The sequence below is a fragment of the Bison bison genome, unplaced genomic scaffold, assembly GCF_000754665.1.
Source record: "Bison bison bison isolate TAMUID 2011002044 unplaced genomic scaffold, Bison_UMD1.0 scf7180017864203, whole genome shotgun sequence".
Taxonomy (NCBI): Eukaryota; Metazoa; Chordata; class Mammalia; order Artiodactyla; family Bovidae; genus Bison; species Bison bison.
In genome coordinates, this window is record NW_011494775.1 from 6,187,824 (window position 1) to 6,202,422 (window position 14,599).

At 58.0% G+C, this 14,599-nt stretch overlaps 1 protein-coding gene across 1 annotated transcript in view; it reads right to left on the reverse strand.

Moving 5' to 3' along the window:
- Positions 1-14,599, reverse strand: part of CSNK1G2 (casein kinase 1, gamma 2) — a 24,783-nt gene that overhangs the window by 4,163 nt on the left and 6,021 nt on the right. Inside the window, exon 2 of the mRNA XM_010844535.1 lies at positions 4,893-5,324. Coding sequence (XP_010842837.1) covers positions 4,893-5,076 — 184 coding nt within the window. The 5' untranslated portion in view covers positions 5,077-5,324. The remainder of the gene's footprint in view (positions 1-4,892; positions 5,325-14,599) is intronic.

The window sequence follows — 14,599 nt, forward strand, 5'->3', positions numbered from 1 at the left end:
GAGACACCGGTGTGTAGGACCACACAAGCAGAGGCCAGGGCCCACATGCCTGTCAGTCAGCTCCCTCCTTCCCCCATCCTGGGTCTCTCATCACTGTGGCCCCCGCCTGGGGTCTTCAGCTCAGCCCCTGCTCCTCCAGGGCCTCGGTTTCCACTATGGTGCACAGTCAGCTGGTCAATTTCCCCAGAGACCTGACAACATGGCCCCCAATTCTGCAGAGGAATCACGCCTTGGGAATTAACGTCACAATGTGTTTAGTGCTCAGCATAGTGCGCATACCACCTTCGTTAGGTTTATCCTGGAGACACCTGGAGGGTAGATTTTTAAATGTTTCTTTTCCAACTGTTGCTCCAAAGGAGAAATACAGCTGATTCATGCTGGTACACCCAGCAGCCTTACTAAACTCACTCCCTCCTGTTTACTGAGCAGCTACTCTGGCCTCCGCACATGGACAGTCAGGCTGTCTGGATGGGTCACGGTGTTTCTTCCTGTCCCATCTTTCCACATTTGGTCCATTCACTGCTGCTGTCGGGAAAGGGTACCCTCTGGGACCCCTCCTGCAGCCTCTATTCTTCCATTCCGATGAGTAAAAGACACCCGTGGGCAAGGAGAGAAAGCCTCCATCTAGTCCTGTTTGTCAGGTTTTGAGTAAAAAACAGGCATGCCTCATGTCCCCCAACATTTTATTATGAAAGCTTCAAATACAGCAAACTGGAGAGCCGGGTGCGCAAAGCCTGCGCCCTTGCCACCAGGCGCATCAGCTCGCGGTCTGTTCCACTCTGCTGCACAGCTGCACGGTTGTCACCTGTTCATTCTCAGATGCGTCTCAAAAGTTGTAGACCTCAGTCCCCTGTTTCCTAAGTACTCCAACCTGCAGGCCACCTTTAGTCTGTACTTGTCCCTGTCTTTCCCTTGGGAAGCGACATTTATCATTGAAGAGCCCTGCATCTGATGAGCTCTGTGCCACCCCACCCCGTCAGGACAGAGCGCATCCCACTCACCTCCCAGAAGAGGCCTTCCTTCAGCAGCGCATCACTTCCTGGCCAGGTCTGCTGGCTTGCCCTGCCCTCCACACCCCCAGTCGCCTGGCTGCTGGCTCCTGGGAGGTGTCTGTTTGGATCTCACGCCCAGTTTTAATTGTACCACCTGTCTTCTGACTGAGCCATACCCTTTTCCTGTGCCATGGACACTGGCATTTTGTCCAGGGGTGCTCTGCAAACAGCACCTCCCAGTACGCAGCTCACCTGCTCCTGCTCTTAACAACACTTCTGGATGTTTAAACTTCGATGATGTCTAACTGGTCCCTTCCAGTAAATGGTAGTCTTATTCTATGTCTTGTGGTAGAAACCTCATGTTTTGCCATTTGTGAGCTCCGGGGTTCAGCTGAGTTGAAGGTGAATGTGTGATCTGTGCACACGCACACATGCATGCGGGCATCTGAAGTCTGTGGTTACAGTCTCCCCATGGACCTCAGGTATTCTGGGCTCGGCAGAGGGTGTGAAGAGTAACAGTCTGAGAGGCATGGTGAAGAACAACTCAGGCGGGACACTGTGAGCAGAAGGGAGATGCCAGGGGCTGCCCAGGGCAGGAACAGGGTGCAGGCACTGCATCCAGGGCATGGAGACTCCCCGAGCTCCCCTGCATTCGGCTGAAAACCCAGAGAGCCCATATATTGGGAGGGGGTGACTCCCGCCCTTAAATAAAGTCTGCTCTTGGGCCAGCCTATCAAAGCTGCAAGCCAGCCCCTCATGGGTTCAAGATGAGTCCCCAGGATGAAGCATAATCCAGACCTCACGGGTGCTATCCACGTTGTCCAACATATGATCAAACATCAGTACACATGTGAAAAACGGGAACAGGACCGTAAGAAGGAAAAACAGAATCAAAGGGACCATAGACACTGGCGTTTAAAATAGACACTGCAGACGGGAACCCTCCTACACTGCTGGTAGAAATGTAAGGTCGTGCAGCCACTGTGGAGAGCAGTATGCAGGTTCTTCAGAAATCGAAAAACAGAGCTGCCATATGATCCTCCAATTGGGCATATATCTAATGAAAACGCTATAAATTCAAAAAGACACATGCACCCCAATGTTCACAGTGGCACTGTTCACAGTAGCCATGATAGGATGTGGAAGCGACCTCAATGCCACGGACAGATGAGTGGATACAGAAGATGTGGTACATATATACAATGGAATACTATTCAGCCATAGAAAAGAATGAAATAATGCCATTTCCTGGTGGTACAGTAGATAAAAATCCACCTGCCAATGCAGGGAACACAAGTTCCACCCCTGAGCCACAGTGACTGAAACCATCCGCAACAAGAGACGCCACCACAATGAGGAGCTAGTGCACCGCAAAGAAGAAGAGCCCCTGCCAGCCTCAACTAGAGAAAGCCTGAGGCAGCAAGGAAGACCCCACAGGGCCAAAAATAAATTTTTTAAAAAGATGAAAAAAAAATGTCTATATGTGTAACTAAATCACTCTGCTGTACGGTAGAAGTTAATACAACGTTATAAATCAACTATATGCCAATTAAAAAATGACTACTTTAAGTAAATTCAAGAATTAAAGGAAAAGATGGGCAAAATTAACAGATGGAAATAACAGGAAAAATAAGAGGAATCAAATGGAAGTGAAAAATATCATGTATGAAATGAAAATTTCAGTGGATGTACCTAATATATTACAGATGCTGCAGAAGCAAAAAAAGGGTGAACATACAATAAAGAAATGCAAGCTCTCCAGATTGAAGAAAGAAAACAGACTAGGAAAAAACTCAAAGGAACTTGAGGGACCTGTGGGCTAGCATCAAACACTCCTGACAGGCTTCTCAGGTGGCTCAGTGGTAAAGAATCTGCCTGCCAATGCAGATCCCTGGTCCAGGAGGATCCCACATGCCACAGCAACTGAGCCCATGTGCCACGACTGCTGCAGAGCATGCACCCTGGAGCCCGTGCTCTGCAATAGAAGCCGCTGCAACGAGAAGCTCACACACCGCAACTGGAGTGTAGTCCCAACTCACTACAAATACAGAAAACCCCACACTGCAAGAAGACCCAACACAACCAAAAAGAAACAATTAAAACAACACTCCTAACCGTATGTGACTGGAGTATGAGAAGGAGAAGAAACTAAAGTAGAAAAAATATTTGCAGAAATAACGGCACTCCTTTCCCAAATTTAATGAAGAAGGAAATGGCAACCCACTCCAGCGTTCTTGCCTGGAGAATCCCAGGGACGGGGGAGCCTGGTGGGCTGCCGTCTATGGGGTCGCACAGAGTCGGACACAACTGAGGCAACTTAGCAGCAGCAGCAGCAGTGCAGATCCTACAAACTCAATCCCAAGCAGGATAAACAGAAAACCATACCTAAACAAGGCAGAATCAAAATCTGAAACCAAAGACAAAAAGAAATCTTTGGGGGCTTCCCTGGTGGTCCACTGGTTGGGACTCCACTCTGCAATGCCGGGGATACCAGTTGATCCCTGATCAGGCAAGATCCCACATGCCACGGGGCGACTAAACCTATGTGCCACAACTACTGAACCCACGATCTCAAGCCTGAGAGTTGCAAATACTGAGCCTTGCACACCCTAGAGCTTGTGCTCTGCAACAAGAAGTCACTGCTACGAGATGCCCATGCACTGCAACTAGAGCAGCGCCTGTTGCAAGAAGAGAAAGCCTGTGCCCAGCTTCCTGAAGACCCAGTGCAGGAAAAAAAAAAATGAAAACAAGACAAACGATACACAGAACGAGGCTCGGCATTAGTCACTGGGGAAAAGCAAATGAATTCCATATTAGGCACCATTTCACACCCACCGACAAGCTCAGAATGGAAAGCCAGCAACCTGAAGTGCAGAGGCGGCTGTGGGACATCCAGCGCTCTCCCGTGCAGCCTGCAGGGTTTAAAGAGGTTCCCGGCTCCGGAAACCAGTCTGGTGGTCCCTCATAAGCACTTACACTCTAGAAGAGCGCCCTGGGGCGGTTTTATTCACAACACCCCAGATCTGGGCACCGGTCCCTAAGCAGGACGAGAGGAGAGAGGAACCCAGAGTCACTTAGGCAGGCGCAGGCAACCAAGTGACTGAGCAGCAGGGGCGGGCGGGGGTGGGCCCGGGAGCCGCGCTGACACCGCTGGCGCTCCAGCCCCGACCAACCTTTACACACGAAGGGCGCAGCACGCAACACATCGGTGTTCTGTACCTGGGTTTCGGAGCAACAACAGAACCTGGATTCTTAAAAAGCATTTTTCTGCTGAAATTACCCAGACCCGTGCGGTTCAGGCTGCCGCCCCAAATGCCAAGGGCAGGACCCAGGGGTGCGAGTGCATGCGCGTGTCCGTGAGAGCAGGTGCAGATGCTCCATGGGCAGCAGGGCTGGGTCTCAGCCCCTGACGGGCAGTGAGCGGTGCAGGCCAGGCTGGGGGGAACCCTTGGGAAGTTGCAGGGGGGATTCCTGTGTCTCCCCCGCCCACACCCCTGCCATCAGCAGCCTGGCCCCGCCCTTGAACCTGGAGCCCTAGAGCCTAGGCGGCAAGGCTCTGCTGGCCCCACTCCGGCAACCTCGCAATCTGCCAAGGTGCAGACTCTAGCCGGGCCTCCACCCAGCCCCATGGGGCTGCCGGACACATTTGACACTGGCAACAACAGCCACGAGCTGGGCAATGACCACTAGACAGGGACTCGGGATCGCCCAGAGCTCAACCAAGGGCTGTGCAGGATATGCCCCTGGTCCTCTGCTCTGCCCCATCGGATACCATGGGCCAGGAGCCCCCAGCACAACTGCTCCTTCCCAGGGGGGCAGAAGCCCCACGCACTTACCTGTGTCCTGTCCCCACGACTCCCACCACCCCTGGGGCCCCAGACGTGATCGCACGGGGCTCACCTAGCCGGAGCTCCCCGAAGTTGCCACAGCCTATCTTCTTCCCGACCCGGAAGTTGGGGCCCACCATCAGGACCCCCGAGCTGGTCCCCGAGCTGCGGACGCTGTGGCTGGCCCGACCGGCGGCCTTGGACATTCTCCGGCCCTCCTCCGACTCCCCTTTCCCTCCTTTCTTGTCAAAATCCATAAGTTTGTGGTACCCTGGCCTCTCCACGGTGACTCAGCTGCCGTGCAAATCTGGCTCCACGGAGACCTGCGGTCGCGGCGGCTCTTCGGGGCTAACACCCCATGGCGCCCGGCGCGCTCCGGCTAGTGGGACGCGGGCGCACACGAGGGCCTGGCCGCAGCGCTCATCTCGGTGGCCTCCGGGTCGCACATGGGGGGAGGACTCATGCTGCTGACGGGTCCCGGGGGCTCAAATCTCGTGGCTCTCGGCTGGAGGAGAAACAGAGGCCCGGGTTAGGAGGACACGCGCCTCCCCGTCATGCGCCCCGAGGTCCAGAGCACAGCTTGGCCAGACCTGGGACTGGGCGTTCACTGCTGGTGGAACCTCCTTCTGTAAAGATCTGAGGCACTGGTGCAACCTGGAGCCTTTTGGGGGCTGAGGGGTGGGAGGTTCAGGCCTCTTGAGAATCCCACGTGCTGCCTGCCCCTGCCCCCCCAAGGACTGCAGGATGGCTGTGTGGGCAGGGGAGATGCCCAATCGAGTGACTGAGGTGCCACCCCCCGCACGCGGCACTGAGCCCTCAAAAGAGGACAGACGCAGAGCAGTACATGCAGGGGCCTCGGAGACGGGCCCCACCATTGACATGGGACTCCAGAGAGGCCCCTCCCTCCCCCACCCAATGTCCAGGCCTCGTTCCAGGAGCTCGTGACCCTGTGGTTAGGTGGGTGACCCGCTGCTGCGGGACAGAAAGCAGGCAAGGAGGGGCTGTGGAAGGCAACACCAGCCTGGCTTCACTTGGCCCAGCAGCCCCCTGCCTTGACAGGGCTGGCTGGGCACGTGTTGCTGGGGTGAGTCCGACCTGGCCTCGCCAGTACAAAGCTGGGGTTGTGGATGGGATGGCAGGCACCCCCACAGTCCCCCAGGTTGCAGGAGAAGCAGCCCAAACCAGGGGGTGCAGACACATGGGGCAGGTGCCCTGAAGCAACCCAGGCTGTGTCTGTGGTGTGGGCTCCTCCCCCCGCACCCCTTCCTACAGCGCCCTGCATACCAGTCACCCTGTGTCTCGAGAGAGGAGGGTCTCCTCTGCCAGCCATCCCTTCTCTCAGCCACAATCACTGCACCCTCCAACAGGCCTTCCACCACCTCCTGTTCTCTCACACCAAAGTCACAAAAATCTCTCTAGAAAGAAAACACTAGCATCCTCCTCTAACACCTCCCTAGCCCGCCTAGGGCCCAGACTGGCCACTGTGAGGCTCACACCTGTGCCCCTCCCTAACAGGCACCCAAGGGCGGGCACCTGGTGAAGGCCATGCCCACTTAACAGCCAAGGTGAGGGGAGGCAAGGCCAGAGCCAGCTCCTGCCCAGAGGGTAGGGCGGACCAACACCAGGGCCCTGAGGCTTCAGCAGGATCAGCTCTGTAGAGCCTGGTGCCCCAGCCTCTAAATGGGTGCTCACACAGCCTCCAGCGCTGATACATGGAAGGGCCAGGCAGCCCCCTTGTATCACTGACGGCACAGGTGCCAAGAACAGGCTCCAAAGGGGGGACCCCCTGGCCACGTGCCCAAAGGCAGGACCTACAAGCTGGTAGGGCTGAGGCCAGGGTGCTCACACACACGTGTTACAAGCCCGTCCCCGCTCGGGCACAGCCCAGGAGAGTCCCAGACAGGCAGGAGCCCAGGCTTCAGGCCAAACCTCACTGCTTACAGCCGGCAGCGCCCACGCTTCCCAAACACATGAACAGCGTGTACAGACAATCCGACCCCAGCCAAGACCCGCGCACCCAGCTCCACCACTGCTCGGGTTCCTGGCGGCCACATCCGCCCGTGCTAGGGCCCAGCCTGGGGCCTTGTGAATGCGGCTCTTACCACCAGCAGCATGTGCCGCCGCCTGAGACCAGTGCCCTGGCACCTGTGGACAACACACCCATCACTGGGCTCAGGGGCACTGGCCTGGCCAAGCAGCTGCTGCTCTGCCTTGACCTCCTATCTCCATTGGTTGCACTGTGGGAGACTGGCCAGAACCACTGCAACGCCAAGGGGGATCAGACAGCCCGGCAGGAGTGACCAGAGGGAGGGAGGGGCCTGACCGAGGAGCTGGGGGCTCAGGACAGAGCAGGCTGCCCACCCCCCTGCTCCACGGGCTGGCCTCCACCTCGAGGGGCCATGCTGAGCCCCACTTGCCCACAGTTCCCTGTGGGGGGAGGATGTTCAACCTCAAGGATCTTGGGAGTTAACTGTGAACAGCTGCTACAAACTTATAAGGAAATAACTATATTAAAAACATTAATATGCAGTAGAGAGCAAACAACTAATAGGGACCTACAGTAGAGCACAGAGAACTCTACTCGATACTCTCAATGACCTATATGGGAAAAGAATCTAAAGAAAAGTGGGTATGTGTAAACCTACAAGTGGTTCACTTTACTGTATACCTAAAACTAACACAACATTGTCAATCAACTCTACTCCAATAAAATTTAAAAGCAGACAAAACGGCCAGCAAGCCCACTGGGGTGGAGACTGAATGCTTAGTTCTGAGCCCCTGGGACATCTTTATTCACATCTGGAGACGATGACCACAGGGGGCTTACAACCCCTTCCAGAGAGGACAGATCAAAGGCTCTTACTAGACCTTGGTTTCCGAGAAGACAATGGCACCCCACTCCAGTACTCTTGCCTGGAAAATCCCATGGATGGAGGAGCCTGGTGGGCTGCAGTCCATGGGGTCACTAGCAGTCAGACACAACTGAGCGACTTCACTTTCACTTTTCACTTTCATGCATTGGAGAAGGAAATGGCAACCCACTCCAGTGTTCTTGCCTGGAGAATCCCAGGGACGGGGGAGCCTGGTGGGCTGCCATCTCTGGGGTCGCACAGAGTAGGACACGACTGACTCGACTTAGCAGCAGCAGACCTTGGTTTATGCTTGCAGAGTTGTGCTACAATCACCTCTGGTTCCAGAATGTTCCATCCCCCAAAAGGAAGCCTGGTCCCATCAGCAGTCACCCGCCTCAGCCCCTGACAACCAGGAACCCACTCTCTGTGTCTGTCTATCAGCCTGTTCTGGATGTTTCCCACCAGTGGGATCACACCCTGCGTGTCCTTCTGTGTCTGCTTCTCTCACTGAGCATCGTGTTCTCAGGGTCTGTCCACGTGGTAGCCATTGTCAGGGCTTCTCTTCTTTCCGTGGCTGAGGGATGCTCCTGGGTGTGGAAGGACACACTCACCCATGGAAGGACACCCAGCTGTGTCCACTCTTGGGCAACAGTGAACAGAGTGGCTACAGTGCTTCTGCACAAGTTTCCAGGAGGCCACGTGCTGTCCCCCTCCCAGGCACTACCTACGGCTAGAATGGCAGGGTCAGGTGGAGGCTCTAGCTTAATTGCTGAAGGAACTGGAGGCTGCCTCCCGTCAACTGTCCTGCTCCCACCGGAGCTCTCCAATGCCTCGGGGTGGTTCTGATCTGCATTTCCCCAATGGTCCCGCTCCACCTCCAGATACACGCCTTCCCTAGCACTCCCTGCCCCCATCCAGCACTAGACACACTCCTGTGAATCACTCACTGCCTGTGGGAACAGCACCCGCAGGGGATGGGCTAAAGGGCTGAGGGTCTTCACAGGGAGGCGGGACAAGGGCCTTCCCACCTTGGGAGGAGGTGAGCCCGGAGGCCAGAGTGGAGCCTGGCTCAGAGCAGCTGGACACCTGACTTCATGGGAGCTTGTGCCCATGACTCGGTAACACGCCAGTGTGGGATTCCAGCAGAGCGAGCCCATGCCCTGCAAACATCAGGGTACCTCCTGCTCCCAGATATCACACCTGCATGGGTGACCCTCCTTTCTCTGAAATCCTGCCAGATTCCACAAGTGGATACCAAAAGCCCCCTACCCCCGGATGGACACTCAGAGGTGGTTTCCTGCCAGATTTTCTTTCCTGTTGGAAATTAACTAAAACACAGGTCCGTGCATGCACCCCCACCCACAAAGGTGCACCAGAGGGGGCCGGAGAGCCCACGGGAAGCTCAAAGACAGCAAGGAGACACCAGCATTCTCCTGTCTCCTTGCCCGAGGACACTGAGGGCACTGCCACCAGGTGCCCCTGCCCACGAGCGGCAGAGGGAGAGCCAGGGAGTGTATGGCTGGGGCAGGACACTGCAGGCCCTCACCCAGGGGATGGAGGAGCCATGCGTGGAGGTCTGGAGGGACAGCAGCCCAACCAGGAAGACCAAACATGGGAACAAAGTAGGGGAGGGGAGGGCTGGAGACTGGGGCTCGACTTCCTGGCCAACAAGATGTGGGTGCATCCGCGTCGATGGAGGAATGGTGGGCAGGGGCACCCATTCTTGCAGTCCCCATGCTGCTGCTGTGACCTACTCATCCCACACAGGCAGGGACTGAGGTCTGGGTCCCACTTTGTGCAGTTTTTATGGGGCAGCATCACCAAACATCACTCTGCCCCGACAATACACACAAGGAACCCTCCAGGAGACCTCACTTCCCTGTGCCCCAACCCCAACTCTCCCAGAGGCCCTCCCCGGTCAGCAGCACAGGGCGCCCAGACCCCTGGTGTCCTGCCCTGAGACTCCATTCTGAGCTGTGACCCCTGGTCCAGGCGGGTCATGCTCTCAGCCCCACCCCGAGATCCAGAGCGGCCTCGGCACCTCTGTCTGGCCTCCAGCTGCAAACCTTTCTGAGCCCACAGAGCTGCCTTCTGAAAGCCGCAAAGCCAGGAGGCCTGTGCCCTCGGGCTGGCTGGGAGGTCTCTGGGTGCAGGACGTGAGGCCCAGGGCAGGGACTCTGCCCTCGCAGCCCCTCCTTCAGCACTGCCTCTGGGGACCCCGGTAAGGCCCAGTGCCTACTGTAAGTGAGCCTTTGCACCAGGAGCGCCATGCTGGCTCCCATGCCGTGTCCCTGGGGTCCGGCGAGCAGCACAGGGACAGCGACCAGGCCTGAAACTAGAAGCTGTGGTGGGTGTGCTGCCCCAGCCCGGCCCCCCAGCCCATATGGCCCTGGCAAGACACCAGAGGCCCGACCCATCCGTCAGGCTCTGGACAACAAGGCAGGCGTGTGGCCACCACAAGGTCACCACCTGCAAGGGACAGTGGCCACCAGGAGACGGGTGAGGAGTCCAGACCCTGACCCTCCCAGAGACAGGACGCCAGTGCCTACTCACCCCGTGAACAGCAGCTACCACCCACCACACCATAGGGGTCTTCCTGGGTCCTCTCTCGGGACCTCAAGAGGGACGGCCAGAGCGAGTCACCCATTGGCCTGACGGGTGCAGGAACGACAGAGTGGACACAGGACTAAAAGTGAGCTAAACGCTGCCAGGAGCCGGAAGTCGGTAGGTGCCCCGGCCCACCTGGTGAACCAGGAAGCGGGTGTGTATGATGTCAGCACAGGCGCTAAAACTCATGGGGGGAGGATGGGAGCCCAGCCCTACACCTGACCCGAAAGCAAGCCAGTCTCACCCCACCAGCATGGACCCCAGTTCCTCCCTCCCAAGGGCACCCGGACTCACTCCTCGCTCAGGGAAGGCCCCCAGGGGTGTGGACTCTGCTCAGGCCCTCGTGGTCAACTTAAGCCCCAGGCAGGCAGGGCTCCCAGCCCACCCCCAACCCCCCCAGCGACCCCCGGCCTGCCTTCCAGCTCAGGGGGCTTACCTGCTGCGTTCTCCTGGGGGTCCTCCATCTTGTCAGGGCCAGGGCCAGGCCCCCTGGCAGGGGCCCCAGGAACCCCCTTCTCTGACCGTCTCCACCCAGTGATGTCACAGTCCCCACTGACATCATGGGCACAGCCCTGGGCCAGAGTCAGGATGCATCTGGAGCAGTGGCAGCAGCTTCCCTCCTGGGGGTGGCCCCACCACACACTGCGGGCTCTGCCGTGGTAGCCACCCGGGAAGCGCAGGGCTCTGGGACGACCCTGGCCACAGCCTCCCTCAGGCACTTCCAGACACACACGTCCCCCTCCTCAGGCTGAGCCTACTGACTTGTATAGGCAGGGCCTCCCTCCAGGAGTCACCCAGGCCCTGGGCCCGAGAAGCCACGAGAACCCCAAGTGCCAGGTTGTGGCACCTACGCACCACTCCCTGAAAGGGACTCAGGCTCTGGAGATGCGCCAGCCAGGGGGGCCGCAGCCTGGAAGCCTGAGGTCACTGACAGTGTTACAGCAGAAAGAAAGGGACTGGGCCGAGAACGGGGACCAGACCCCAGGACAAGGCCAGCGTCCAAACAGTATCAAGCAGAAACGGTTCACGACATAGGATTTACGACAACGGAACACAACCCTAGATAAATGGGAAAGGAGGGAGCACCCGCCAGGCAGGGGCTGCAGCAAACCTGAGGGAAAGGCCCTGTGCGAGGACATGCAGGGTTCACTGAGAAAGGCAAGGAAGACGGTCAGAGTTCACGCTCGGGGTCATGAAGAGCAGGTGTGGGCAGATGCGCAGGTTCAGCCAAGTTACAGACGAGCCCAGAAGGATGTGGGACTCTGCACTTTCCTGCAGCTTTCCACGGACTTAAACACGTGCATGTCAAACCCCGCGGCCCCATTCCAGCACGCAGCAGGCGCTTCCATGGTGGGGGCGGGGTTGCTGGACATCAGGAATGGGTGGGGCCAGGCCATGGGCTTGCTGGAGTGACCAACAGCTCGCTCCCTGGGCACACTTGAAAGCCCCCACAACTGAGAGCTAAGAGAGGGATGTGGAAAAGAGAGATCGGGGAGGGACACAAAAGGCGCTCAAACGACGCATAACGCCTGGTGAGAAGGGACAACTGAAGGCACGGAGCTGGGGCTAGGCGGCCACACGGGCCACAAACGAGAAGACAGGTACACATACAGGAATGGCTGTACTCCCACAGGAGGGCTGGCGACTGGCAGAGCCCGGGGGCCTGGGGCAGAGAGGACGGGGGAAACGCGGACCCTGGCTGAGGACGATGCACCAGGACCAGCCCATCAGCTGCGATGTGAGTGACACTCAATGGAGGTGTGACCCACGGGGACCCCAAACTGACCCACAGACTCGCTATAAACCTAACATTGCTCTGAAACAAGAGTCTGTTTAAAAAACAACCTCCACCACCTCTGGCAGCACCCCCCAGACCACCTCTCCCTCTACACGGTGCGAGGTGGGCACACTCCTGCCCAGGACCTTTGCACCCGAAGCCTAGCACCCGCCCAGCCCCTCGGCCTCCACCAGAGCACTCGCCATGCCACCAGTCCAGCAGGCACCCGTCCCAGGGACACAGTGGGCGCCAGGCAGGAGCACAGCTGCTCCTTGGCGTCGGGGTCCACAATCCCCAAAGCAGAGCAGGGAGGCCAGGTGACACCCTGGCCAGAGAGAAAGATGGAGCCCCAGCTGAGCACGGGGAGGGGACACAAGCCCTGAAAATGATGGAAACGTGGACTCTGGGGCCAGATGAGGGGGAGACGCCTGATGACCTCTGGAATCCTGGCTGGCCTCTGCTAGCAGGTGCAAACTCTCCTGAGCTCAGAAAGGTGGAGAGGGGAATGGGAGAGCTGGGCTGGACCACCCTCCAGAGTGTGTAGCCTCAGCCCAGGGCAAGGGGCTGTGTGGGCAGACACATTAAAGACATTAAAGGGCCAGAGCACCTGCAGACCCACCAGAAAACCACATGCCCTGTCTCCCCGTCTTACCGGAGCTGGCCGAGCATCACTCATCCACCCAGCTCCCCTGCTGGGGGAGATGGCTCCTTTAGTCTGGACAGGTCCTCAGAGATTGGCACATCCTAGACAAGGACCCAGCCCCTCTGCTCAGGACTGATGGTGGGGGGAGGACCAGCACCCGCCTACCACATGGGATCCCGTGTCCCAACTGGAGCCTCCCCAGACCTGGTGCAGCAGGGAGAGGGCCAGGCCAAGGCACAGGAGCACAAGCCCCCGGGAGGATGGCTTCACTCCTGTGGGGGAAGCTGGAATGGTCCCTCTCCCCAAGAAGGAGGAGACCCACGGCCACTCCCAAAGGGGGTTGCGGAGCACAGCGAGCAGCCAGACCTGCCTGTTACACACCCATGGTGTATGGGGGTTTGGAAGGACGTCACTGACGCGTGAACAGTGCCCACCGCCTGATTCTGAGTGAGTTCTCAAAACTTTCCCACGCTTGGCCGAAACACCCATTTTCCTCAATGTGTGCATGTCTTTTGCCCCTGAAAAACACCGACGACGGGATGGGATCTACAGTAACACGCAGCCAAGGCACCTGGCCCCGTGGGGCTGCAGTCCCTCCCGGCACCCAACAGGCCTGCTCAGAGGGGCACCAGGATGGAAGACCCCGGGCTGGCCTGGGGGTCTGAGACGCCAAGGGGCAGAGCCGCCCTGGCCCAGGTCCTCTGAAGGGCTGGCGCTCCAGAAACTGCAGGGCAGCGGGAAGACAGTCTTCCAGAAAATGGCCAGGGTTCCCAGGCTTGGAGGAGGCAGAGACACTATGACCAAGGGTCAGACCCTATAACGCAGGACAGGACGCAGAACCTGGAGAGGGAGCCTGCAAGGATGGGGACAATCAGGACCCTCCTCCACAGCAGGTGGCACAGAAGACGAAGCAGCCACTGTGGAAAAGACAGCAATTTCCTCACAAGAGTCACCACTCGATCTCCTCAGTATCCACCCGCGGGAACCGAGAACACATCCACACAGACCCGTGTGCACAGCACGCAGGCATCCACAGCCGCTGGACTCACGACTGCTATGCGGCCCACACAACCCAGTGAACACACGTGTCCCTCCACACGGGAGTGTCCTTCAACCAAGAAAAGGGGTGACGCCCTGACATTCATTACCACGTGGAGGGACCCTGAGAACACGATGCTCAGTGAGGGCAGCAGACACAGAAGGACCCACAGGGTGTGAGTCCGCTGATGGGAAACATCCAGAACAGGACGATCCACAGACAACATTGTGGGGTAGTGGTTCTCGGGGGCTGTGGTTCTTTTGGGGTGACAGATGTTCTGGAATTGATTTTGGTGATAGTTGCACAACTTGTGAATACACTAAAACCACCGAGGTCTCCTCTCCAGTGAACTTTATGGTCGGTGAGGTGTATCTTAATTAAAGCCAGTGTAGCATGTGGCATCACAATAAAGCTGTCAGGAAGGGCGTGGGGCTGGGCGCGAGGCCCAGAGCAGGGCTCCTCTGTCCAGTGTGGGTCAAAGTCCGACCCTCAGGCAGCTGCCAGAGCCACACCTCCCACTCCTGTGACAGATGCGGTAACCATTTCAGACAGGAATCAAGAGGTGTGCACCCACAGGAAGAGAAGCCAGGCAGAAGGCAGGGAGGGGAGGAAGGAGAGCTTGGTCCTCCCCAGCAGCGCTGGCCCAGGCCGAGGGGACACAGAACTCACCCACTGCTCGCCCAGCGCTCTTCAAACTAGCCAGGGCGGCCACCCGGCTCATGCTTACCCGCACCCACCCCGGGCTGCCCTCCCCACCCGAGCCACCCTGCTGGCCTCTGGCCCGTCTCTATCCATGAGCTGGCAGCACTCCAACCTTGGTCCCCCAGATTGGCCATGAGCTGGGGAAAAACCCCTGGCTGAG